A 24493-nucleotide genomic window follows, 5' to 3' on the forward strand; every position below is an offset into this window, starting at 1 on the left:
GAGAAAACTGGACCATCTTCCCCTTCCCAGGAAGTGACTGAGTTAACAGGAATTGTGACTATAACAAGGAGGAATGTCCCAGTCATCACAAGGGTCAGGAGAGCTGGCTTCAGATTCTGAAGGTGGGGTTTGACTCTCACTGACTTACAGGGCCCTTGGATGGTCATCTCACCTATATGGACATCAGTGTCTTGCTCTGCACCATGGGAACAATAATAATTATCTTCTAGGGGGTTATGTGAGGTAATAAATGCAGTGGGCAAAGGACAGAGCAGGCACCTGGTGAGCACTCAAGAAAAGGACACTTGATGTTCATGATCATGTAAATATAGGTGACAGTTATCATGTACCGAATCGAACTTTTGGAGGGATTTTTCAGACTAAGGAGAAGTCAGGTGACTGTTGAAATGTTAGATTATGCTGAGTGAAATAAGTCAAGCAGAGAGAGTTCATTATCATATGGTTTCGCTAATTTGTGGAGCGTAAGGAATAACACGGAGGACATGGGGAGATGGAGAGGAAAAGTGACTTGGGGAAATTGGAGGGGTACGTGAGCCATGAGAGACTGTGGACTCTGAGTAGCAAACTGAGGGTTTTGGAGGGGAGGGGTTGGGGGGCTGGGTGAGCCTGGTGGTAGGTATTATGGAGGGCACGTATTGCATAGAGCACTGGGTGTGGTGCATAAACAATGAATTCTGGAACACTGAAAAGAAAAAAATAAATAAATAAAAATTTTAAAAAATTAAAAAAAAAAAAGAAATGTTGGGATATCTATAGGATTTAAAGCCAGTTCCCTTAGGGATTGCAGACTGCGTAGACTCTGGTTGAGGAGATTCCTACCCCCTTGACAACATACCCCTTTTCCAGAGCTTTGGTACTCTTAAAAATAATTCCACTTCAAAAGCAAAAATAAACTTTTGGGACTTCATCAAAATCAAAAGCTTCTGCATAGCAAAGGAAACAGTCAAGAAAACAAAGAGGCAACTCACGGAATGGAAGAAGATATTTGCAAATGACAGTACAGACAAAAGGTTGATATCCAGGATCTATAATGAACTCCTCAAACTCAACACACACAAGACAGGCAATCATATAAAAAAAAATGGGCAGAAGACATGAACAGAGACTTCTCCAATGAAGACATACAAATGGCTATCAGACACATGAAAAAATGTTCATCATCACTAGTCCTCAGGGAGATTCAAATTAAAACCACATTGAGATATCACCTTACACCAGTTAGAATGGCCAAAATTAGCAAGACAGGAAACAACCTGTGTTGGAGGGGATGTGGAGAAAGGGGAACCCTCTTACACTGTTGGTGGGAATGCAGGTTGGTGCAGCCTCTTTGGAAAACAGTGTGGGGATTCCTCAAGAAATTAAAAATAGAACTTCCCTATGACCCTGCAATTGCACAACTGGGTATTTACCCCAAAGATACAGATGTAGTGAAAAGAAGGGCCATCGGTACCCCAATTTTTATAGCAGCAATGGCCACGATCACCAAACTATGGAAAGAACCAAGATGCCCTTCAACAGATGAATGGATAAGGAAACTGTGGTCCATATACACTATGGAGTATTATGCCTCCATCAGGAAGGATGAATACCCAACTTTTGTAGCAACATGGACGGGACTGGAAGAGATTATGCTGAGTGAAATAAGTCAAGCAGAGAGAGTCAATTATCATATGGTTTCACTTATTTGTGGAGCATAACAAATAGCATGGAGGACATGGGGAGTTAGAGAGGAGAAGGGAGTTGGGGGAAATTGGAAGGGGAGGTGAATCATGAGAGACTATGGACTCTGAAAAACAATCTGAGGGGTTTGAAGTGGGGGGTGTGGGAGGTTGGGGGAACCAGGTGGTGGGTATTATAGAGGGCACAGATTGCATGGAGCACTGGGTGTGGTGAAAAAATAACGAATACTGTTATGCTGAAAATAAATTTAATTAAAAAAAATAATTCCACTTTTGACCATGTTGATACCCAAAGATTCAGGAACATGTGGGCTCAGGGCAGATTTCTAGAGACTTAGTGTCCATCCTCTGCTGTTTGCTACACCTTTTAAAAGGAAATGAGGGAAAGATGTTTTATTTTCACCATACCAATTAGCAATACACCATAGTAATATCTGGCATGGCCTAAATGCTAATCAGAACATCATCACATCACTCCTCCCAGCCTGGGTTCAACTTCTTGGCATCAGGGAGACTTCAGATGTTTTCTTCCAGAGATGCATCAAGGCTGAGAACTCTCATTCCATACAAAATTCCAACATCCACCAACTCCTAGTAGAAAGAAAATAAGATTCTTTTGAATATTTCTTGTGTTCTGTAGGGTACATATTGCAGTACTCCGAGGATAACAGTGAACAGTGGGGAAGTTTTCCAATCAGCCCAAGTGAACGTTCTTACCGCCTGGAAAATCTGAAGTGTGGTACTTGGTATAAGTTCACTCTAACTGCCCAAAATGGAGTGGGACCGGGACGCATCAGTGAAATCATAGAAGCGAAAACGTTGGGGAAAGGTATGTATGCCTTCTGCTGTCTGCATTTCCTCTGCTTCCCTAACTGAATGGGGCATTGTAATCACAGATAATGCATCATATATTTGCATGCTTGTTTGTGAGTTTGAACTTTGTTATTCCCAAAACGGGTTTGGATGTTTGCAGTGTAATGAGAGAGATAGCTGGTCCTCAGAGGATGTACATGGTTCTCTTCCTTCATTATCCCATTTACAGTAAGAATGAAGAGTGTCATTTGCAAACCACGGGCTTTGGTGCCTACATAAATTGCCCTGGCTGGGTCACCATGAAATACGTCATTTACCCTCTCATCTTACCTTCATACCTTCTAGTGTGAGCTTCTCCCTCCGTCACCCCATGCTTCATCTATCCATAACTTTCCCATTGTCTCCAAGGACTCACTTTTCAGGTAGTAAGGGAATGGGAAAGACTGTTGACCATTAATGTGAGTTGTTTTTTTAATCTGAAACATGAAATCTTTGAGGAGATAAACTCCTGGGTGGTGCGAGGTGGGAGGCAGAAATGGTGCTCAGCAGTGAAATTGTAGTCCGGGGGCACCAGTAAGGGAAGGGGTACAGTGGCATGGAAGTCTAGGTGAGGCAGTGAGAGGGTCTTTGGAGCTTCCCCTCACATCTGACTCTCATCTGGTGCACAGGGCCACAATGGATAGCAAAAGAGCCAGAGATGGGAAGGCAAAGGTGTTACTTGGGTCTGGCCCCTGAGTTTTGGTTAAGATTCAACAAGGGTTCAGAGGATGAGGGATTAATTTATGGAGAAATATATCCTTTAGGTCCCTGGGCTCCAGTAAGAAGTGCTTGGGCCGCAAGAGACACAAGTTGGAACTTCTCAAATCCAATTAGGCTTATCTTGAGTCACGTCCCTCCACACAAGAGTGGAAATAGGTCATCTCAGCACATAGTACGGTTCCTTCAGAATCACTCAAGGAAACACACATATGAAAATAACATTTTTCTTTAGGAACTCTGACATGCATAACCATAACCTCTACCCACCCAATTTTCCCTCTCATACCTAGGTTATTATAGTTGGAGACAGCCCACTGGTCCATAGGTCCCTATAGATAGTGGACAAATTGGGACTGGTCTATGACCCAGATTTGAACTGAGCTCCTCACCCAGGTGGGGAAAGCAGCCAAGGGAAAATGCATGACAATACTGATGACCGGCATTCCCGTATCCCATGAGCTGGTCCCATGAGCTGAATGACTGTGCATTCTCCCACAGAACCCCAGTTCTCCAAGGAGCAAGAACTCTTCGCCAGCATCAACACCACACGCGTGAGGCTAAACCTCATCGGTTGGAATGACGGTGGCTGTCCAATCACCTCCTTCACACTGGAGTACAGACCCTTTGGGACCACGGTCTGGACCACAGCTCAGCGGACCTCTCTCTCCAAGTCCTATATCCTGTATGACCTGCAGGAAGCCACGTGGTACGAGCTGCAGATGAGGGTGTGCAACAGTGCTGGCTGTGCGGAGAAGCAGGCCAACTTCGCCACGCTCAACTACGATGGCAGTAAGCTGGCTGGCTTTGTGGCCCTCCCACACATGCATGTGCTTACAGCCCCTTTCCCATTCAACATTCATGCTGGCCACGGAGTGACCAGTGCCCACAGATCCCTTTAGGCTTCAGAGCCACTCAGCTGGCTCCCTGTGGGATTCCCTAGTTCACTGTGTTCACGGGACCATGGATCTGCTCCAGAAATAAGGCCCTGAGAGCCACTGGGAATCTCCTTAGGGAATCGTGGTGCAGGAGTGATTTCTCTTCGGGCTGAAGGATTCTTTACCTTCCCTTACCAAACACGTGGTTCTGTGCGTTCGTCAATGACTCTGTGCTAACACTGCTTTTGTTGTCTCCCCACCCGTTCCCCACCACATCCCAACCCACATAACTCCGTCTTTGCTCTCATTTAGCCTTTAGACTGCATGGGCAGAAACAGTCTTCATGGTACCAGAGCTTCTGGTAGTCCCTGAGCAGAAATGCAGACACTGATGAAAGTAATATAATATCATAGGATGTTGGTGTGCGTTCTGCCCCTCCCCCCACCACATGTGCAATTTGCTTGGACTTTCTGAAAACCAGGCAAGGTATCTTGTGCTGTTTAGCCCACCAAAAATAAGCAATAGGAAATTTTCTCTTTTTTTTCCTACAACCAGTATCAAGGCCATTGATTGATATCTGCATAAATGCCCAACCCAGTGAAGCTGAAAGACAGAGGGCCATTGATTGTTATGAGGTTAGGGAGCTTTAGAAAGTCTTAAGCACTATATGTTGGTGCTGATTTCTACAGCTTTGCAGTGACTTTCACTCAGGGTAAAGTGGTGACTCAGTTAGGTACTCAATCACAAGGTAGGACCTGCCACGATTTTTCAGGATGTTGGGAGATCCTGGCTTAGCAGCCCCCACCCTTCCAAGATTTATGGCCAGTTCCACTGACCAGGTCAGAGCACAGTGTTGGATGGCTTGGTCCAGAAAGTCTGCATCCAAGCAAAGACCCTACTGTATTCATCCGTAGGCATGCTAAAGAGTGGTTCCCTCCTCTGCTTGTGTGTACTTTGGGATCTTGCTTAATTAAGGCTCCAGCAAACTCCCACTCACTGGGAGTGCAGTTTATACTATCCCAAGGATAGTGTCTGTGAACCCAAAGACACTCAAGCTAATGAGGTGATGTAGACTGGGATCCTCATTTGGTCATTTTCTCTGGGACTCTCCTGGAGGGCCCAGAACAAGTTCTTCCTGCTCTGGTACACTGGAAACTCACCCCAAGTCTCCTGCCCAGGGCCATGTCACCACAAAGTCCTCCCCAGCCAGAAGCCTGTCTGGCCTCCAGCATTTCCAACCTCCTGCATGTAGGAAGATCTTTAGGTAGAAGTTTTCTTGATATTGTTGATACCAGCCTGGAGTCCTGCCTCTGCAGTGCACTCTACCTCCATAGCCCTGGAATGGCTTGCCCAGCTTCTGGAATGCAAACCTACTACTCAAGAACCAATGCTTTTTGTGGGCACCCTCTGTCTAATTTCCTAGCCTTCAGTTACAAGTGATGTCACTCAAAGTGTCCCATCCCAAAGCACCACCCATAGGCAGAGTAGCCCTCCCACTGGCTTTCTCTTCAACATGGTTTAATTCTTTAACCTTACAGAATAAAGAACTTTGACTTACCAAACTCTTTACTTTGCATTTAAGTGTTCCCCAAAGTCCTCTGCTAGCAGGTACACATTTGGGCAGGAAGCATAGTTCTTACTTTAGCTTATTGGCTTACATTAATTGACTTAAAATAATCACATGCTGGCACGGAGCTTCTCTATAATCTCTAGATACCAGAGTGCTGGGCTCTAGTGTGCACACTGGTGACATGGTCATGATAATCTTTTAACTAGAAACCACTCACATGAAGAATTTGAAATGTGATTCAAACTTACAGAGCACACCAAAGAATTTAAATGCTGTCCTCTTAAAAAAAATTATGTTTGCATTTTATCCATGAACTTAGATTATAACCATGCAAAGGTTCTGTGAGCTACATTTAAGTTCCTGAAGTCTGAAATAATTTTATTACACTAGGAAATAAAAATATGTATTTTTTGATCCTTGAAAAGGATTATGGACTTCTTTGAACTGATCTCATGGATACATAGCTTTAATATCTCTTTTGTCATATCTGACTGAAGATTTTCCTTTCATTTGGAGGGAAACAAACATTGACGGTTAGCCTCACACCTACACCAGTCAGATCTCAGATTCTCCCATGTCTGTATTTGACTTTTTCTTCTGCCATTTCCTTAGCCAAACATTTGCACATGTCCCTGTGTTGCCTTGGTTTTGCAGACCAGCTTCACCTGCATCCCACTACATGGGTTCTGAGCATCCCAGATGTGGGTTTCCAGCTAAAAATATGACACAGTTAGAAGAACACTTTTCCTGACCTGGGCTGATAACATAGGGGACTGGGATTCTATTATCCCTGCTCTACTTACTAAGTGCAGGATAAAGATCATTTTTGCTCAGATGGAAATTGCATTATTTTTGCATCGTTTTTCCTGAACCACTGACTTCCTGGCCCTTGTTTCACGTGGAAAATACCGTGGGATGGAGCATCTCACATGAGGGAAGGTGCTGGAATGCACGCTCCGCATAGTGTGGGTGTATGTCTGAGTCTCCGCACCCACCGTCTTCAGCCTCTGCCTAGAAAGCCGCTTCAGAAAGCTCAGAGTTCAGTCTGCTTAGGTGTTTCCTGATAATTCTATATAATCCGAATCTCCGGATGCTGTATAATAGTGCCTGATCACTCAGGAGCTTGTTTGGAGACCTAGATGCTTCCTCTTTGAAAAGTTGTCTGCAGCTCTTAACTCTAAAATGAGAGCTTCTAAAGTAGAAAAAAAGCCAGTGAGTCGCCAGACCAAAAGGGATGCAAAGCTTCTTTAAGCCAGTATAACTGGTATAGTCTCCCTGCAGACTTCTGTGCACCGGCCAGACCTATTGTTCCTCCTTTGATGCACGGGTTTTCAAGCAGTTGTACTCTGGGTGACCATTTCAGGGAAACGCATGTGGCTTTTTTAAGCACCTAGCCTGGACATTGTGCTTTCAATGCCTGCACCCAGCAGTACAGTGCAAAATGAAGTCCCTTTCAAAGAAATGGGCTTCACCCTTGGTGCAAATCCTGATTTGATGTTTTGTCAAGTAAGTTGCAAGTTGGGCAGAGGAGGGGCATGAGAAAGTAAATCAATGAGTCAGGACCTAGATAAAGACCTCCTTTCATTTCTCATCACCCTGGACACCCTTGGATCACACAGCGCGCCTCTTGTAACCGTCATCCCTAAACCCTCCACCATGCCGTCTTCATTAATAGTCATCTAACACCATGGCCCTGCTTTCAGGTACAATCCCTCCACTCATTAAGTCAGTTGTGCAAAGCGAAGAAGGCCTGACAACCAACGAGGGGCTCAAGATGCTTGTGACCATCTCCTGCATCCTGGTGGGGGTCTTGTTGCTGTTCGTACTCCTGCTGGTGGTGCGGCGGAGGAGGCGGGAGCAGAGGCTAAAGAGGCTGAGAGGTGAGTGGCGGCCCCCAGTCACCTGCTTGCACCACTCTCTATGGACAGCCGGCCTGGCGGGAGCTACTCCCCAGGAGAAGGTCTTTTATTCTCCAGGCCGGGTCTCCCCATGGCCTGACTCTATGATATGCCTTCAGCGGCGCTGCAGCCCTAGGGGAAGAGTCATACCATGTTACTACCCAACACAGTCAGACACTGAGAGAGAGTCAGCCTCACACCAGTTTCCTAACCCATAGATAATCAATAAGCAAAGACAATTATTTTCTCATGGGTCTTTCAACTCTGCTCGCTTTCTCAGCTATTCAGCAAAGCCATCAATTATGGTGTCCTTTAAAAAGACCAATCACATTTGCTATGGCAATGAGAACTATTTTATTGCCAGGAAGAGGAAATTGAGGGCTTATAGTAAAGCATTGTGAGGCAAAAAACACACATTTCCCCAAATTAGATATGTGAGCGAAAGCCCAGTGTAAGAGTTTCACTCAAACAACAAAAACACCACGGAAGACAAGAGCCTTGGCCAGACGAGCACTATTGTGAGCAGGCACCATTATTATCATGTCCAGCTCTGTGAGGTCCCGGTGATGAAGCTATTTCCAGCTTCTGGCCGAGAGCCCTTCCTTGCCTTTGCACCACAGTGTGAGGAAAACGAGCTCTTTCCAACATGACCCCGTCAGGAAGAACGGTTCTGAGCCCTTCACTTTTCACCTGTCACAGTATTCCACCAAGTCCCTCTTTTGATAAAATGCATGGACACGATGTTCTCATTTAACTAGTCCAGTGTGGACAGAATCATCCAGCATTCTGCATATTTCTAAAAGTTATACCTGAGGAACAAGTCTGGGAACCCAGTCCCAGGACTTATCTCGGACATCCCCAGACATCACTGATACACACAGTAAACACGGACATCTTCTGCAAACACTTCAGTTCACTGCCATCTCGTGAGAGCAGCAGAACATGGTGGTACTTTCTCCCATCTGCATTTCTGAGAAGCATTTCTCTTTACATGGCCCTAACACATTTTCCTATCAATTTGCTTCCACTTGACCGAAAAATTAGAATACTGAAAGTACATCATGCTCTGTACATGTTAATAGCCCTTCCGTTTAAATTTCCCACAGCCCCATGATTCAGATGGGCTGTCGATCTCACTGAAATATCCTTGCTAAATCCCGTTAACCACTTACTTAATTTTGCAGACTTACCTTGGTAAATCCTATATATCCTAAGCACCATACTTTGTGCTTTTTGTTTCATCAGAAAGAGAAAGAGCCTTCTGAACTTTGGGTTTAGTGTAGGAGGCAGAGACATGAACTTCTACCAGGAAAAGAACAAAAATGTCATGAATATCAAAATAGGGCTTCAAAAAATCCTACTTACCCACAAAAGAGGGAGCAATTAATCCCAACTGGGGAGAGACGGGGACGCCATCTTGGAGCTACGTAAGAGCCACATACTGCTTACTCTGTTGAGAAACCCAGTGTAAGGCGAACTGTGTTGGATTACATTCACAAGTGCTCATCACTAAGATAACAAAAGGATGTTTTTCTAACCTTTTCACAGACAACAGAACCCTACATTCTGGACTTTAGAGACAATATTATTGAGGAACCAATAGCTGACGGACCAGCAAGGTTCTGTCCTTATTGCATTTATTTTTATTTTTTTAATTATTTTTATTAACATATAATGTAATATTTGTCCCAGGAGTACAGGCCTGTGAACTGTCAGGCTTACACATTTCACAGCACTCACCATAGCACATACCCTCCCCAATGTCCATAATCCAGCCACCCTATTCTGCCCTCCCACCCCCCAGCAACCCTCAGTTTGTTTTGTGAGATTAAGAGTCTCTTATGGTTTGTCTCCCTCCTGATCTCATCTTACTTCATTTTTCCCTTCTCTACCCCCCCCAACCCCCTGCCCTGCCTCTCAACAATGTGGATGGAACTCGAGGGTGTTATGTTGCATGAATAAGTCAATCAGAGAAAGACAATTATCATATGAGCTCCTTGTTACATTTAGATGGCCAGATCTAACGAGCTGCGTTTCAAAGGCTATGAATTTCTCACGTAATATCTTCTAAAACAACAGTAATTCGTTTTTTGTATTAATCATTTCCACTCGGTCACAAGGGTTTGGCAGCAAGTGCATTAAAAATGAAGGCACTCCTTCCCGGTACTCTGTCACCCTCTGCCAAGATCGTCGTCCGCTCCCCCAGCCCCCAGCCCTGTTGAATTACTCCTTCCTTCCCAGCTGTGGTTTAATTTGCCCCATTCTTTTTTTTTTTTTAATTTTTTATTTTTTTATAAACATGTATTTTTATCCCCAGGGGTACAGGTCTGTGAATCTCCAGGTTTACACACTTCACAGCACTCACCAAAGCACATACCCTCACCAATGTCCATAACCCCACCCCCCTTCTCCCAACCCCCCTCCCCCCAGCAACCCTCAGTTTGTTTTGTAAGATTAAGAGTCACTTATGGTTTGTCTCCCTCCCAATCCCATCTTGTTTCATTGATTCTTCTCCTACCCACTTAAGCCCCCATGTTGCATCACCACTTCCTCATATCAGGGAGATCATATGATAGTTGTCTTTCTCTGCTTGACTTATTTCGCTCAGCATGATACGCTCTAGTTCCATCCATGTTGTCGCAAATGCCCTATGACCCAGCAATTGCACTACTGGGTATTTACCCTAAAGATACAAACGTAGTGATCCAAAGGGGCACTTGCACCCGAATGTTTATAGCAGCAATGTCCACAATAGCCACTATGGAAAGATCCTAGATGTCCATCAACAGATGAATGGATAAAGAAGATGTGGTATATATACACAATGGAATACTATGCAGCCATCAAAAGTAATTTGCCCCATTCTACCCATAATCTGAGCTCCCCAGTCTCTAAAGATGCTGAAGGTGCTGCTAACTCTTACCAACATGTTGGGTACTGATAGCAGGCCCACACACCTTATTATTATTCTTTTGTTGTTGTTATTTTAGTTTTTATTTAAATTCTGGTTAGTTAACATATAGTGTATTAGTTTCAAGTGTAGAATGACATGATTTATCACTTCTGTACAACATCTGGTGCTCCTCGCAAGTGCAATGCCTTATCACTCAGGGATTCCTTCGCAAGGGCTCCCACCAGACGATATCCTGGGACTGGCATTGTCACTGTGGACATCTCTACTCCTAGACACTGGTATTTTGTAGTGGCTCTTGGTAAAGAAAGCAATACATCACATCGGAGAGCACAGCCTTTCCCGCCCCAGAAACAGTTTTGTTTTCTTTGTGACTGAGGAAAGACAGAGCCTGCACAAAGGTTTCAGCAGGAAGAAAACAAGAACTGTGGGAAAGAAGGTGTACTTAAGCGAGATGCTGGGGAGCAAAGAGTCCCAGGAAGTAGCTTGCTGGAGTACAAAAGTGTCTGTCGTCTTGTGTTTTGCATGCGCTTCACAAAGCCTTCCAAACCCAGCTTCGGACAAGATGGTCGCGAGAGTGCAAAGAACGGGGGCCCCAACTCCAGCTGCTTCCCAAGGGCACATTTTAATGTGGAGGCACAGAAGTGAATTCAATTCAACAAACCATTGTCGATCACCTGCCATGAGCTGGTCGTCACCATTTTTTAAATGAAACGTGAAATATTCTTATTAACCACTTCTATTTGATCACAAGTGTTTGGCTAGGTCCCAAAGAGAAAAATGAGGGCTACAGCCCTGTCCCAGAACCACAGAAGCTGACGTTCTATTAACAGTGAGGAAGGCTGACAAGAGACAGACATCTTTCTCTAACTGTGAAAGTGCACCATGAAAGGACAGGATAGGTGATGTGAGTTATTGGGGAGGGAGGGGGGATGGACTTGCCCCCAAACATTTCTCTTTTAGTCCAGCAGAGCCCCCAAAATGTTGGTTAATAACATCAATTTTTCCCAACTCACTCATAGAGGAAAACTGTAGCCAAAACTTAGTGTTGTAGGTGCTTCCATATGAAATAGAGCTCAGTGGTAGAGTCAGTCACCCAGTTTCAACCTGACCCACGTAAGGCACAGATCCTGGACCTGGATTAGAATGAGTTCTAATATATTTACAGATTCAAAAGATAGGGTTGCTTCATATAATATTGTTATCATCCCAAATAAGGACATTTCTAATAAAATGTCAATGTTGCTTGAGCAACCACCAATGAGTATCAAAACTGGAAATAAAATTTGGATTATATAAAAATATTGTGGGACACTGTTAGAGTTACTATTTAAGGTCAACTTCATATTTTTTAATTGTTTGATTGTTAGAAACTACTAAATGTTTATAAGCAAAGTATGTTTTACCATGTAGACTAACAACCTAGTTAGGTGAATATAACACAACATTCTTTTAGGTAAAAATGATGAAAAGAAGGAAGGAAGGAAAGAAAGGAATCAAGCAATTTAGCCAACCTGTATTTCTTTCTTCCTGAGAACTTCACTAATTTTAGAGCATAGAATCTTCTAAAGTCTGAATTATCTGCAAATGCTACATTTAAAAAAAAAATCTGTAACCATATCCAGGAGTCCAGAAGCAACATTTTGCTTATAATCATGCCCTGATTTCTCCCCACTACTAAATCCTTCAAGTGCAAGTTTACAGAACAAATCCCTGGCTGGGTCCATAATCCTAGAAGCCCCAACCTTGTAAAAATTTGATTCCTACGTCAAGTAATCAACACCAGTTTCACTAAAAACTTCCTCCTTTAGTGTGAGTCTACCCAAGAAGGTGCAAAGTTATGTTGGCACCAGTCAGTTGGGTCTACTGGCGTGCCAAGCCTAAAAACCACTTTTGGAGCTTCAAATAAGCTACAAATAAAAATCAATGGAGGGTATAAAATTTGTCCACGCTTCTGTGGCAAAATGCCTTTCATCCTGTGAAGAGAAGCCTAGTTATTTTAAGCTTGCTTTGAAATGGGTTAATATTATAAAAACAGACCAGTTCCGGAAGGCCATTCCCAGAGAGAATGTGGCCTCGTGGATCTACATGGGCACAGATGAAGGCCATGAGGGATGGCTATTGTCTGCTAAGCTCCAACATCCCTTTCATCTGGTCTGCAAATGAGCTAAATGCTTTCCTTAATTGTAGGAGCAAAAATGTGTTTGAACTTCAATAATCTAAAGAAGCAGCTCAAGCTTCTGATCCCAAATAAACCACAACTTCACCAAGCTAATAAATGTCCAAGTGTGGTTTATCTGGGATCAGAAGCATGTGTGCTGAAAGTTTCCTTTCCTTCCTTCCTTTTTTTTTTTTTCTTTTTTTAAACCTTAATTTCTTTTTTTTTTCAATTTATTTATTTTCAGAAAAACAGTATTAATTATTTTTTCACCACACCCAGTGCTCCATGCAATCCGTGCCCTCTCTAATACCCACCACCTGGTACCCCAACCTCCCACGCCCCCGCCCCTTCAAACCCCTCAGATTGTTTTAAACCTTAATTTCTTAACAAAATTATTATTTCAAAACTCCAAATTTTCAATGGGAGAATGTTGTAAAAGGAGTTTCTGTATCAGAGGGTAGGGATTAAAAGAACATTAGGAGGGCAGCAGGGTCTAGCCATGGGCAGCTAGCGGAGTGAGGGACAGAGAGCAGGCCGTCAGGAGGGAGAGAGCTGGCGTCGGACCTGGCGCCTCCCCCACCTGGGTATTCTAGTTGGTCCATGTTTGTACTTGCAGTTTTCTCAGATTGCAAGTATATATGGTTTTCTTTATTGAATATTTATTTCATTGTGGTTTTTGGATTAGCTTTCATAGCACACTGATGATTAAAAGTCCTATTTGTCATCTGGTTAAAAAAATATATAAATGCAGACTCATAGCCCTTATGAAAAAAGCTACTTGATGAGATCCATTTCAATTTCACAGAAAAGCAGGGACTGTTGTCAGGGAGCTTACAAAGAACTCTTGGTAGGATCATAAATCTAGGTAAAATCTGCTACTCCCACGCTGGTGTTCATTTCGGGGGTGTGTGCTAGCCCCTGCCTGACAGCAGGGTAAAGCTAAGCATGCCCCAGTCTACCTAACCAGAATGTCAGAATGAAAGTGTAGACATGTGGCAATAATGGGATTTCTCTTTTTTTAGGAAACATTTGGGCCCATGAAGTATGAGACGGCCCAGACTCTGGGTTGGCACAGCTGTGGTGTTTGAGGCTTGCCTTGAGCTCCCCTGACCCCCTGCGGTGGTGCTGCCTGGTGGGCGAGAACCTATGTGCTGGGTGCAGACCCACGAAGGGAAGAGTGGTCCACAAAAAAATACGGGAACAGGGCGAGACCACACTGTAGTACTCTTAATCCAACAGGGGTGCCTCTTCCCAAGAGCCCACTGAGTCACACAGTAATCAATAGAGGACTATCTTCTACTTTTTCCCCTTCCTCCAGCTCCGTAACGCTTTACATGATGCAGCCTTGTCTCAGTCTCTCCATAGCAGTGCAAACAAGTGGAGTATAAACTTGGTAGTATATTATGCCCTATTTTGCTGATATGGAAACTTAAAGGAACTTGTCCAAAATCACATATCAGTGCGGAGCTAGAGAGAGCACCCAGCTTGCTACTGCCCTATCCCAGCCCTCTTTCCATGAAACTTCCTCAGATCTGGGAACGGTCAAAAAAGAAACGGGACGTCCCATCAATTGGGTTGGCTTTGAAAGGGTTGTCAGTGAAGCCTGAAGTTAGAAGATGTATCAACACAGAATCAACAGTTACTTTCTAATTTTATTTTCCCATAGAAAATAATTTGTGGATTTTTTTTATTTCTACCGTCAAAACGTCTGTCTTCCGTGTCTTCTGCCTGATGCCCTTTTGTCTGCTGCTTCTCCTCACTAGATTATTGAAAGACAATTCTATACTCAGCAGCACTGTTTCTAACCAGCTTCTGAACCCTCATGGTCTCACTTCCACATGTTCTCCTGAAGGCAGATGACCAGTTACCTCCTCATCACCAAATTCTCCTTCCAGATACCGTTTGCTAGGACTCATTGCAAATGTTATTTTTTGAAACCCCTTCCTTCCAAATATCCTGGTGATATTTCTCTATCACGCCCAAGCCCAAAAGATTAACGGGGAAACACAGAGCCAAGGCTGGATATGTAGGAGTAGCAAAGGACTTTAGGAAAGGTGTCACAAAGTCTAAATCTCAGATTGAGCTGAAATTTGTGGGGAAAAAAATGTGACAGGCAACACAAGAGACTGTTTAGCAAGAACAAGACTTGAGATGATGTTCTCATATTAACTAACAGATGGCAGGTAGAAAGAACGACTCAATGTCTGCTTCGCTTTGATATGCACCAAGAGAAGTGCTATTCAAACCATAAAATGTGGAAGAAGAATTATAAAAAAGGAAGAAAAGGACAGAGAGGGAGCAGGAAGGAAGATAGGTTAGAAGAGGGAGAGAGGGAGGGAAAGAAAAAGACAAAAGGAAGGTAGGAAGGAAGGAACTTTAGAAAATAAATAGAGCCTCTGACTCTTTAAATTGACTTATTCTTTCAAAACCTACTATGTTCTAGTCATTATGGGAGCAAAAGAGGGGAAATTGCATAAAATAATAGTTTTTATCTCTTGCTAGTAGGAAGGAAGGCATGTTTACAACAAACTATCACAAGAATTCTAAATGATGGGCAACATAATGTGGACACCAGTAAATGCTATGATGATACACTGAAGGAGAAGACTCTTTCCCCATAGGAATTACTAGGAAGGATATCATGTGGTACTGGTCCCTAGACCCCAAAGGATGATGACTTAGGATTCTGGACAAATATTTTCCCGACATAATCCCAAAATATTTCTGGATAATCTTTGAACAGTCAAATTAAAGGTGTTGGAAACTAGTTATACTCCAAACCCATTTTCAAAAACAGTAAATTCTAGAAATTACAGATTGAAATAAAGTAGACTAGGTTATAGAAAGCCTGGTTTGTGAGCAATCCGGAAATTATAGGGAACAGCAGAGGCCCAGACAAAGTCCACTAGCATCGGGATGGGGCTGGCTAATTAGGGAGAGCCAGGTTGAAATCTGGGCAGGCTGAGACCATTTTAGAGGTGGCAGAACTCCAAGGGGGAAAGAGAATGTATTAATGGGAAGACTCCAAATTTGAAGAGTTTTTGAAAGGCTGGAAAAACAGAGATAAAATGTAATAGGGATCATTGTAAAATCTACATAACTTGTAAAAACTCATTTGCAACCCACATAATGAGCACTGCATCCTCACAGATGTGTGAGAAAGAGAATTTCAAAAAATGACCAGTTTCTGCACTGGGCCTCATTTAATGAAGGACAATAAAAAAATCACAGGTCTTTCACAGAAGAGAGTCTCAGGAAGAGAATTAGCTAGAAATTATGCCACCTGAGAAGGGACGGAGAAAATTAGAAACTTCAACTTGGAAAAGAGACAGGTGGCTCCCAGCTGTTGGAGATACTCCCATGGCTTGTGAATGGTCCAGGTGTCCTCGTTATGTCCAGGTAGAAATTACATCAAGGGACCTCAGCACAAGAGCACAAAGATATGTCTCACAATGAAGCGTATCCCCAGGAGAACATGATGTGCCTAGCAGGGACTGGACTGAGCCTGGAGAGGAAGATGACTCAGCCAGTGGAGAGAGGACATGGGAAGAGGAGGCCACCATGTCAAGTGGGAAAGGCTGTGCTGGACATAGTGCAGAAGGGTGCCTGAAGGCCGGAGAACCAAGGCACCAGCTTCACCTGGAGGGGCTTGGGGGGCTTCACAGTGCAAGTCACATCTGAATATGATGCAGTGACAAAGGAAGCTTTCCAGGAGCCCCATCATGCAGTCTGCAGAGAATGCAAGAGTTAGAACCTCGGGCTGAAGGCTGGACGTGAGGGGCAGCGGGGCTGGAAAGATCATTTGGGACCAGCACGCAAAGGCTCTTGCTCTGTGCTGAGTTCTATTGGCAGGGAGGTCCCTTTGAGAGTTGCAAAGCGCAAGTGTGACACATGAGGGGTGTGTTTCAGGTCCATCCCCCTTCCTGCAGGCTCATGTCACTCAGAGAACTGACACACTGGAGGTGGGGAGGCTTGGGAGGAGGCTGCTAACGTGTCGTGAGATTCCAACTGAGCAGAGAGAAAAAAGCAAATGTCCCACGGGGACGTGTTGAGGTGACAGACCTGAGAGGGGAGGTGGGCGACAGCATCGACCCCCTCACTGGAGTGTTCGGTGTCCCAGCTCATTTGAGTATCTGCCCAAGACACGGTGGCAAGAGGCAAATGTTTACTGCAGGGTTGACTGGAAGAGTCTCGTGCTCTTGCAATTTCATGATTTCATGACTGTCAGTGTTCTTCACATGCCCCAGACTCTCTTCTCACCCCTAAACAAAAATGTGTCCCATGTTTTGTCACCTCTTTTCACTGTCCCTACCTGAATATGAAGACCCTGGGCTCCATCTCAGTCCTGACATCTCTTTCTTTCTTTTTTTTTTTTTTTTAATTTTTTATTATTGATAAACATATATTTTTATCCCCAGGGGTACAGGTCTGTGAATCATCAGGTTTACACACTTCACAGCACTCACCAAATCACATACCCTCCCCAATGTCCATAATCCCACCCCCTTCTCCCAAACCCCCTCCCCCCGGCAACCCTCAGTTTGTTTTGTGAGATTAAGAGTCACTTATGGTTTGTCTCCCTAGGCTATCATTAAAAATAGAAGGAGAGATTAAAAGCTTCCAGGACAAACAACAACTGAAAGAATTTGCAAATACCAAACCAGCTCTACAGGAAATATTGAAAGGGGTCCTCTAAGCAAAGAGAGAGCCTACAAGTGGTAGATCAGAAAGGAACAGAGACCATATACAGTAACAGTCACCTTACAGGCAATACAATGGCACTAAATTAATCTGACATCTCTTTCTAACTCGATTCCAGTTCTGCCTTGAACAGCCTCCCCTCCTGTCCCACCACCGACACTAACATGGTCGAGTACTGTGGTGGGATTGAAGCCAAACTCTCCGGCTCCAACCGCGTTTCTGCTTCCATGTCCTTCCAGACTCCTGTGCTGTGGCTTGTGTGACCCTACACCCAGCCCTGCATATCCTCAATCTCGCCATTTCCCTGGACTCCCTACAGCCTCTCCAGTGGTGCCCTCCACACCCAGCAAGTCCCGATTCTTGCAGACACCATCCATCTGCTCAAGCGTCAGATGCTCCCCACCCCCATCCTCACTGCTGCCAATCCTCCCAGCCTCTCACCTTCACTACCAAGTCCCTGTCCCCAGCCCCCATGCCACACACTCTGGATGGATCAGTGTTAGTACACAGCACCCACACCCACCCATCACCACCTCTGCCCTCCTTCCACTCCTCCTCTTGGTCCAGACTATGGCCAGTAACACAGAGTCACACCTCCTCATTTCCTTATGCCTTGACCAACCTCAACTCACAACCACGCTTGGAAACTTCACTCTCCAATCAAACTGACCTACTCCTTGCTTCCTGAAGGAGCTCGAATTCCAGGATTTTGTGCCAAGGAGCCCTCTTCCCATCGGAGTCTATGCTCCCTGGGTCCCGTGGTCCCTTTAAAGTGGGGGCAGTCTTGGATTTTTCCAGATTGACGTTGAGTGTCAATGTTCAGGTTGACATGAACTAGATGGCTGTGGCCCTAGTTAAGGATAGTGATGGAAAAATAGTTTGTACCAACAGACATTGGTTATGAATTCCCGCTCACCTACAGCAGATTATGGAATGTATCTGGGTCTCTATTTCCTGGTTTCTGAAGGAGGGCATGGTAATTCCCAGGCATAGACTGACACATCCAAATTCCTAGTGCACGCTCTGTTTTGACCACAGCCCACCCTGTGTCTACTACTCCCAGGAGATATTCGCACTCAGTCCCCAGTGCCCCTTGTGCTGTTGAACCCCCATCACTGTGAGTGAAATTCTACCGGTGACATTCGAATGTGAACTCACAGAAGAAGTATATTTCAAATAATGGCATTTTTTTCAGAATTTCAGATGAAATCAGGAGGAGGACGTAGTAACCAGACAGAAAGAGAAAGGGGTTTGTTGCAAGATGATAAGCTTAGGGAAGCATGGACCAAAATGGTTCAGGGTGGCTGCAGCTGTGGATCAGCGTAACCACAGTGAAGACGCCTGCTAGTTGTGGATAAAGAGAACTTACAGTTAAAGCAAGGTGGTGTTTGAGAGCTGCTTCTCACCCACATGTCGGGTGCTGCAATTCCTTAGCACATGGATGTAAAAAAAAAAAAAAAATCATGGGACAGAAAATGTGCTGACTTCAGGAACAGAAAAAGCATGATGATAACAAGCAAGATGAGGAAACCAGGTCCATTCTGAAGATGCTGGAGATTAACTTACCTTCCAATCACGAGCTGAAGTACAGTGTGTACTCCTTACATTTCCCCCTCTTTTTTAGACTGTTGAGCTAGCCACTGCTTGGCTGTTACATAGAGCTAATTAATCCCACGCTTTTGGCATGATAATATATATTTACTTTGCAAGTGTTAAATCATTCAGGAAGAGAAGAAACTCATATCTGCTTGGTCTTTGCAGAGAAAGACATGAACTAGGAAGTTAAAAGCTGGTTTGCTTTATTTGCTTCACCATATGGGTGGGGTAGAAGGCAGTGTTTCATTTCCCAGACTGAACCCATCTGTGCACAAAACCAGGGCCCCATCATGAGGCTGGATGGGAGCTGGCATGGCCGACTTGAAGGACAGAGCCTGGCTTCGTGGAGACACCAGCCCATGGGTGGTTATCCCCCTGACTGCCCATGCCCCTCACCCCTCAGTAATCCCATGCTCCTCTAACATGATAATGATTGCGCTTAAATGTCAGCCCCCAAAGATGAAAGATGAAATGAAAATTCTCCAGCATTTGCATTTCTCCACTATGGAGCCAGTCACATAGCTGAATCCATTTCCAGGAAGTTCTGTTTATTGAATACTACAGTTAACATCAAGACTTTTTAAAGAGCAATAGGAAAAAAAAAAAAAAAGCAAGAAGAGGGCTTTTATATTCTAAGAAAGGAAACATTCATCTTTTGCCAGGACAAAATGTGTAAAAAGAAAAACAAATTATATTTTAAGGGAGATGAGAATTTCAAAGCAATGCCACCAAAAATGTAGAATTTTTTTCTACATAGTTTTTAGACAGAATTTCTTTTGTCAGAGTGGTAACCAAATCTTAGTAAACAGTGTCCTCAGAGACAAAAAAATAGAGAAAATTTCTTATTTTGGAATTTGAAATAAACATCTAGACACAAGATATGCCATTTATGTAATTCTTTAACCAACCTTAGGGACTTACATCTCTATAATAATGCTTTCTTAAAGTGATCTATAGTGTCATACATTTTTAATTTTTTATTTTTGATAACAAAAAGAGTAGAATATGTACTACATAAATAAACTAGCTCGAAAATGTTAATTTTCTGACTACTGAAATTAAATCGGGTATTAGAGAGGGCACGGATTGCATGGGTATGGTGCAAAAACAATGAATACTGTTATGCTGAAAAGAAATAAAAAAATAAAATAAAATAAAATGATTTACTAAAAAAAATTGGCAAATAAATACACTGTAAAGAGACTTTAGCAGGTGTCTGAGAATTTTTATGGTCCTAAAGTATTATACTTTTTTTGAAATATATATTTATGTATATGAATATATGTATATACTTTAAAAATATATATTTCAAGTATATATATATATCAAAAATATTAAGTATATTCTCTCAGGGCGAAGAAATCAGGAATCCACTAAACTTTTGGTTCTTAGTGGTATATGGATTTGCAGGTACATTTTTATTGAATACTACAGTTTATTGAATACTACATGTTTATTGAATTCTACAGTTAACATCAAGACTTTGTAAAGAGCAATAGGAAAAAAATGGCTATTGTCATCTGACTGTAAAATATTTGTCATAATGCCTAAGTGAATGTTAATGAGTTGTTTATCATGTACTAATATTAACTTTCTTTCCCCAGATGCAAAGAGTTTAGCTGAAATGCTCATGAGGTAAGAACAAAACCTACCATCTCAGATATCATGTTTAAAAGAATAATGTCCAACTTGTTTTAATGATTTTTTAAATAATTGTCTGAAATTGATAGCACTTTTTATTTTTGACACATAAAGTTTATTCTATGTACCAAATATCCATATGAGGCCTAATAGGATATATAGATACCAAATAATGTACTTTTCCACATGCCATTGGTAGTTTTCTGGTTCACCAGACTCATCCAGTGGAATGTTTCCCATTAAGCTAGGAATAAAAGACACATTATAAGGAAGTAGCTTTGGTTTTGTTTGCACCCAAATATACCACCTTTGAGGTTGAGCTTTCTTCTTTAACAGTTAATCAAATGAAAAGAAAACCAAAAATGGCTTTGGATATTATATACAACTAATGGATCATTAAACACTACACCAAAAACTAACGGTATACTATGTTGGCTAATTGAATTTAAGTTTTTTTTTTTAAAAAGGAAATGCACTGTGCATTGCACTCTTCTAAGGAGATGGGATGATCAAGAAAGTTCCTCCTTGCCCTCAGCTCCCATGGCACCGTGAGCACCCCTACACTAGAGCACTCACCCGCTTCTGCTGCAAGTATCTATTCACTGTCTGGTCTTGGAGGTCACAGCCTGATGTGTCGCCCTCCTGTTAGAACTGCCAGCACTATACCTGATGAATGAAGGATAGTAGTTGAATAAATAAGTGAGTTTTCACAGCTGTAGAAGACACCACAGTATTTGTATTTGAATCATTTTTTATATTGTAATGATTAAACCAAAAGTGAAAAAGGGTAATCAAAGTCTGGAAATCAGATAAGAAAAATGTCAGGAACCCTAATGATGCTGCCATTTTAGTATGTTCACTGTAGGAGAAAAAGAGGATGGGTTATGGGGTCTCTCCTATTCCCCATCCCACCACAGATGGATTTAACATCTTTTTAACATATTTTTGCATATAAAATTGGTATTTTTAATTATTATTCACAATGATATCCCAACACATATATCACCAGTATCTTTGAAGACCTAAGGCAGAGGTCAACTGCCGTCATAGGTTACATTTTCCACAGACATCCTTTTGGTCATACTGTGGTTTTTTGTTTTGTTTTGTTTTAAAGATTTTATTTACTTATTTGAGAGAGGTAGTGAGAGAGAGATCGTGAGAGAGGAAAGGGTCCGAGGGAGAAGTAGGCTCCCCGCCAAGCAGGGAGTCCAATGCAGGACTTGATCCCGGGACTCCGGGATCATGACCTGATCCAAAGGCAGTTGCTTAACTAACTGAGCCACCCAAGCACCCTGGTCTTGCTGTGTTTTAAAACTACGTGCACTGTATATTGATATGGAGGACTCGGGATTACTCTGAAATATTTGGAGTGAACAATTAAATAAATATAAGTGTCATTTGCTAAGGTTAGGGATTAGGAAGATAGATGCAGTGTAGAGACTTTTTTTTTTTTTTTTTTTTTTAGGACAGGAAAAGGGGAATGTTAATGGGAATGAAAAGGCTCGGACAGGATATGTTGAATTTGGGATGCTTCCCAAGTGTCCAGTGAAAGTGTCAGAGAGCTGGTAGCAGGAATCTAGACGTCAGAGGAGCACTCAGAAATGCAAATGGCCTGTGATATGTATCTTTTATAATGGGTCTTTGACCCATCCTTCTAGATCAAATTTGCATGAGAAGAATATGAAAATCTATATAAAATGACTTGAGTTGCTCTAATGCAAGTCTATACTTGTTTGCTAAGCAAGTATTGGGACATTTTTTTGTGGTCACATGGGAGGCATCCAAACACACATGCACCTGGTGCAGAGCAAATCTGACAAAACATCTGAAAAATGAATAAACAAAAAAGGCCAATCATTCAATTTATAGTAGCTTATTTACCAAACAAAATAAACTTTCTAATGTAGACCTAAAAATATGAACTCATTGATAACGTTTAGAAATCAAGAGATTTCTTTTCTCTTTCTTTTCTTTTATGATTATGTTCAATTAGCTAACATATTAGAACCACATTAGTTTCGGATGTAGTGTTCAGTGACTCATTAATCGTGTATAGCACCCAGTGCTCATCACATCACTTGCCCTCCTAAGAGATTTCATATACAATTGTGGCTTTCTGACTTCTGTTGAAAATATTCGGGCCGTACTAGGCACAGCGTAGAGATTAAGGCTGTCCAAAGGTTATCAAGTGACCCCTGTAGACTGGGCATGACTTCTGCTCTGTGTAACAGGTCACCATCCCTGTCTCTACCCCAGTCCACTTCACTGGTGGTTTGTACCACAGCCTACGTCCTGCAGCCCTCCCAGGCCTCTCTTCAACGAGAGATCATGTCTCTGCCCAAAGCCCATGACACTGGAATCTGTGGTTTCTGACATGTTCAACATCTGTTTGGTTAGGATGAGTCGGTATTAGCTTCTCTGATGTCCTAGAATGCATCCCTCCCCCTTCTTATTAGACCCAAGGAAGACATCAAAAAGCATCTTCTTCATTAATAGGTCAATCACTGTGGTTGAAAGACCACCTGCTGAACAAAACAGGAATTAATAGTGGTATTTGAGGTTAACAGTTGCCAACATGAAATTAGGACCGTTCAAGCTAATAATTACTTCCACTTAAGGAGGTTGAGGTGGTTTTCCCCCAGAGGGTACAGTGATTGAAAAGGGAGAGAATTTCCAAGCTTCTCAAATAGGTAGATTTTTATGGGATTAATTTAGAAGTAAACACAATGCTTTTCATCATGAAGGGTCAGTTCAATCTGAGTTTGGCAAGTTGGTGGGGCCAAGCATCAAAAGACCCTGTGACCTACCTGGAGATCGAAGGGCCAACCATATTTTGAATGCGGTCCAGAAAGTCGAAGCAAGTCACATCTCTTGGTGTAGAGAAGGCTACAGAACTGCTGTCTCTCATCTTCACGCTGCTTGCATGGGAAATGGAGAACTTGGCAGGCTGGTGCAGTGAGAACAGAGAGCCGCAAGCCTGTGTTGTAGACCTCATGTTGCCACGGGCTGGTTCTGTGATCTTGGGCCAGTCGTTTTCCCCCTGTATGCTCTACTTTCCACATCTAAAGCTAACAATTTGCAATTGTTCCTAGCTTTACCATTCTGGGATCTTGGTGAAGATAACATATTCTCCAGCCATGTTCCACAAAAAGTATATCTGCATACTTTAGTGGGATTAGCTGTCCAAGGGCCAGGAAGGCAGATGCTACTGTGGGACAAACACAGATGAGCTGGTGCCAGGGTATCCCCCACACAGTGTCGTCCCCCATCTCCTGTCACGGGGCTTCGTGCTTCTGCATATGCCTCTGCTTTACCCAAGCAAATCACCCCCCACAGAGGAAGAAGAGAGACTTTACCCACCAGGCCTAAGATAGAAAGGACTTTCTTTCTTTTATGATGACATGAATATAATTTAAAGCAAAATACCAGCCTTCTAAGAGGTAAGACTAGGCTGCTCTGAAGTATTAGCCAATACGTGGTTAACATCCAAAGACCAGTATTATAAAGAGCTGAAAGTGGAAAAGCCTGGAGAAGGGTTCAAACTGTGAATGTAAATGAGTTTAGCCTTTTTGATGTTCCTATTTTAAGACACAGAGTTTAAAAAAAAAATTGAACTATTATAATGAGTTCCTGATAGCCCTACAGTTAGTTATTCTAAACTTATGGAATGTTTCATATCATATTTGGGAAGGTGGGTGATGTGCAGACTTTTTCACTAGTTTTTTTTTTTCCTCACAAAGCTTAAGGAAATATTAAGACTTTAAAGAGTTTTAAAAACTGCAAGTAATTTATTGCCTAAGCTCGGAAATACTGTACTCGGTGAACGAGGGTCAGCTCTCTGTCATTTTAATCAGACAACCAGAGGGCA

At 42.8% G+C, this 24493-nt stretch overlaps 1 protein-coding gene across 1 annotated transcript in view; it reads left to right on the top strand.

Annotated features, from left to right (window-relative positions):
* Nucleotides 1-24493, top strand: part of DSCAM (DS cell adhesion molecule) — a 765964-nt gene that overhangs the window by 709354 nt on the left and 32117 nt on the right. Inside the window, exons 27-30 of the mRNA XM_045084552.1 lie at nt 2341-2529; nt 3771-4061; nt 7421-7597; nt 20589-20619. Coding sequence (XP_044940487.1) covers nt 2341-2529; nt 3771-4061; nt 7421-7597; nt 20589-20619 — 688 coding nt within the window. The remainder of the gene's footprint in view (nt 1-2340; nt 2530-3770; nt 4062-7420; nt 7598-20588; nt 20620-24493) is intronic.

The sequence above is a fragment of the Mustela putorius genome, unplaced genomic scaffold (assembly GCF_011764305.1).
Source record: "Mustela putorius furo isolate JIRA1106 unplaced genomic scaffold, ASM1176430v1.1 tig00000765_pilon_pilon_pilon, whole genome shotgun sequence".
Lineage (NCBI taxonomy): Eukaryota > Metazoa > Chordata > Mammalia > Carnivora > Mustelidae > Mustela > Mustela putorius.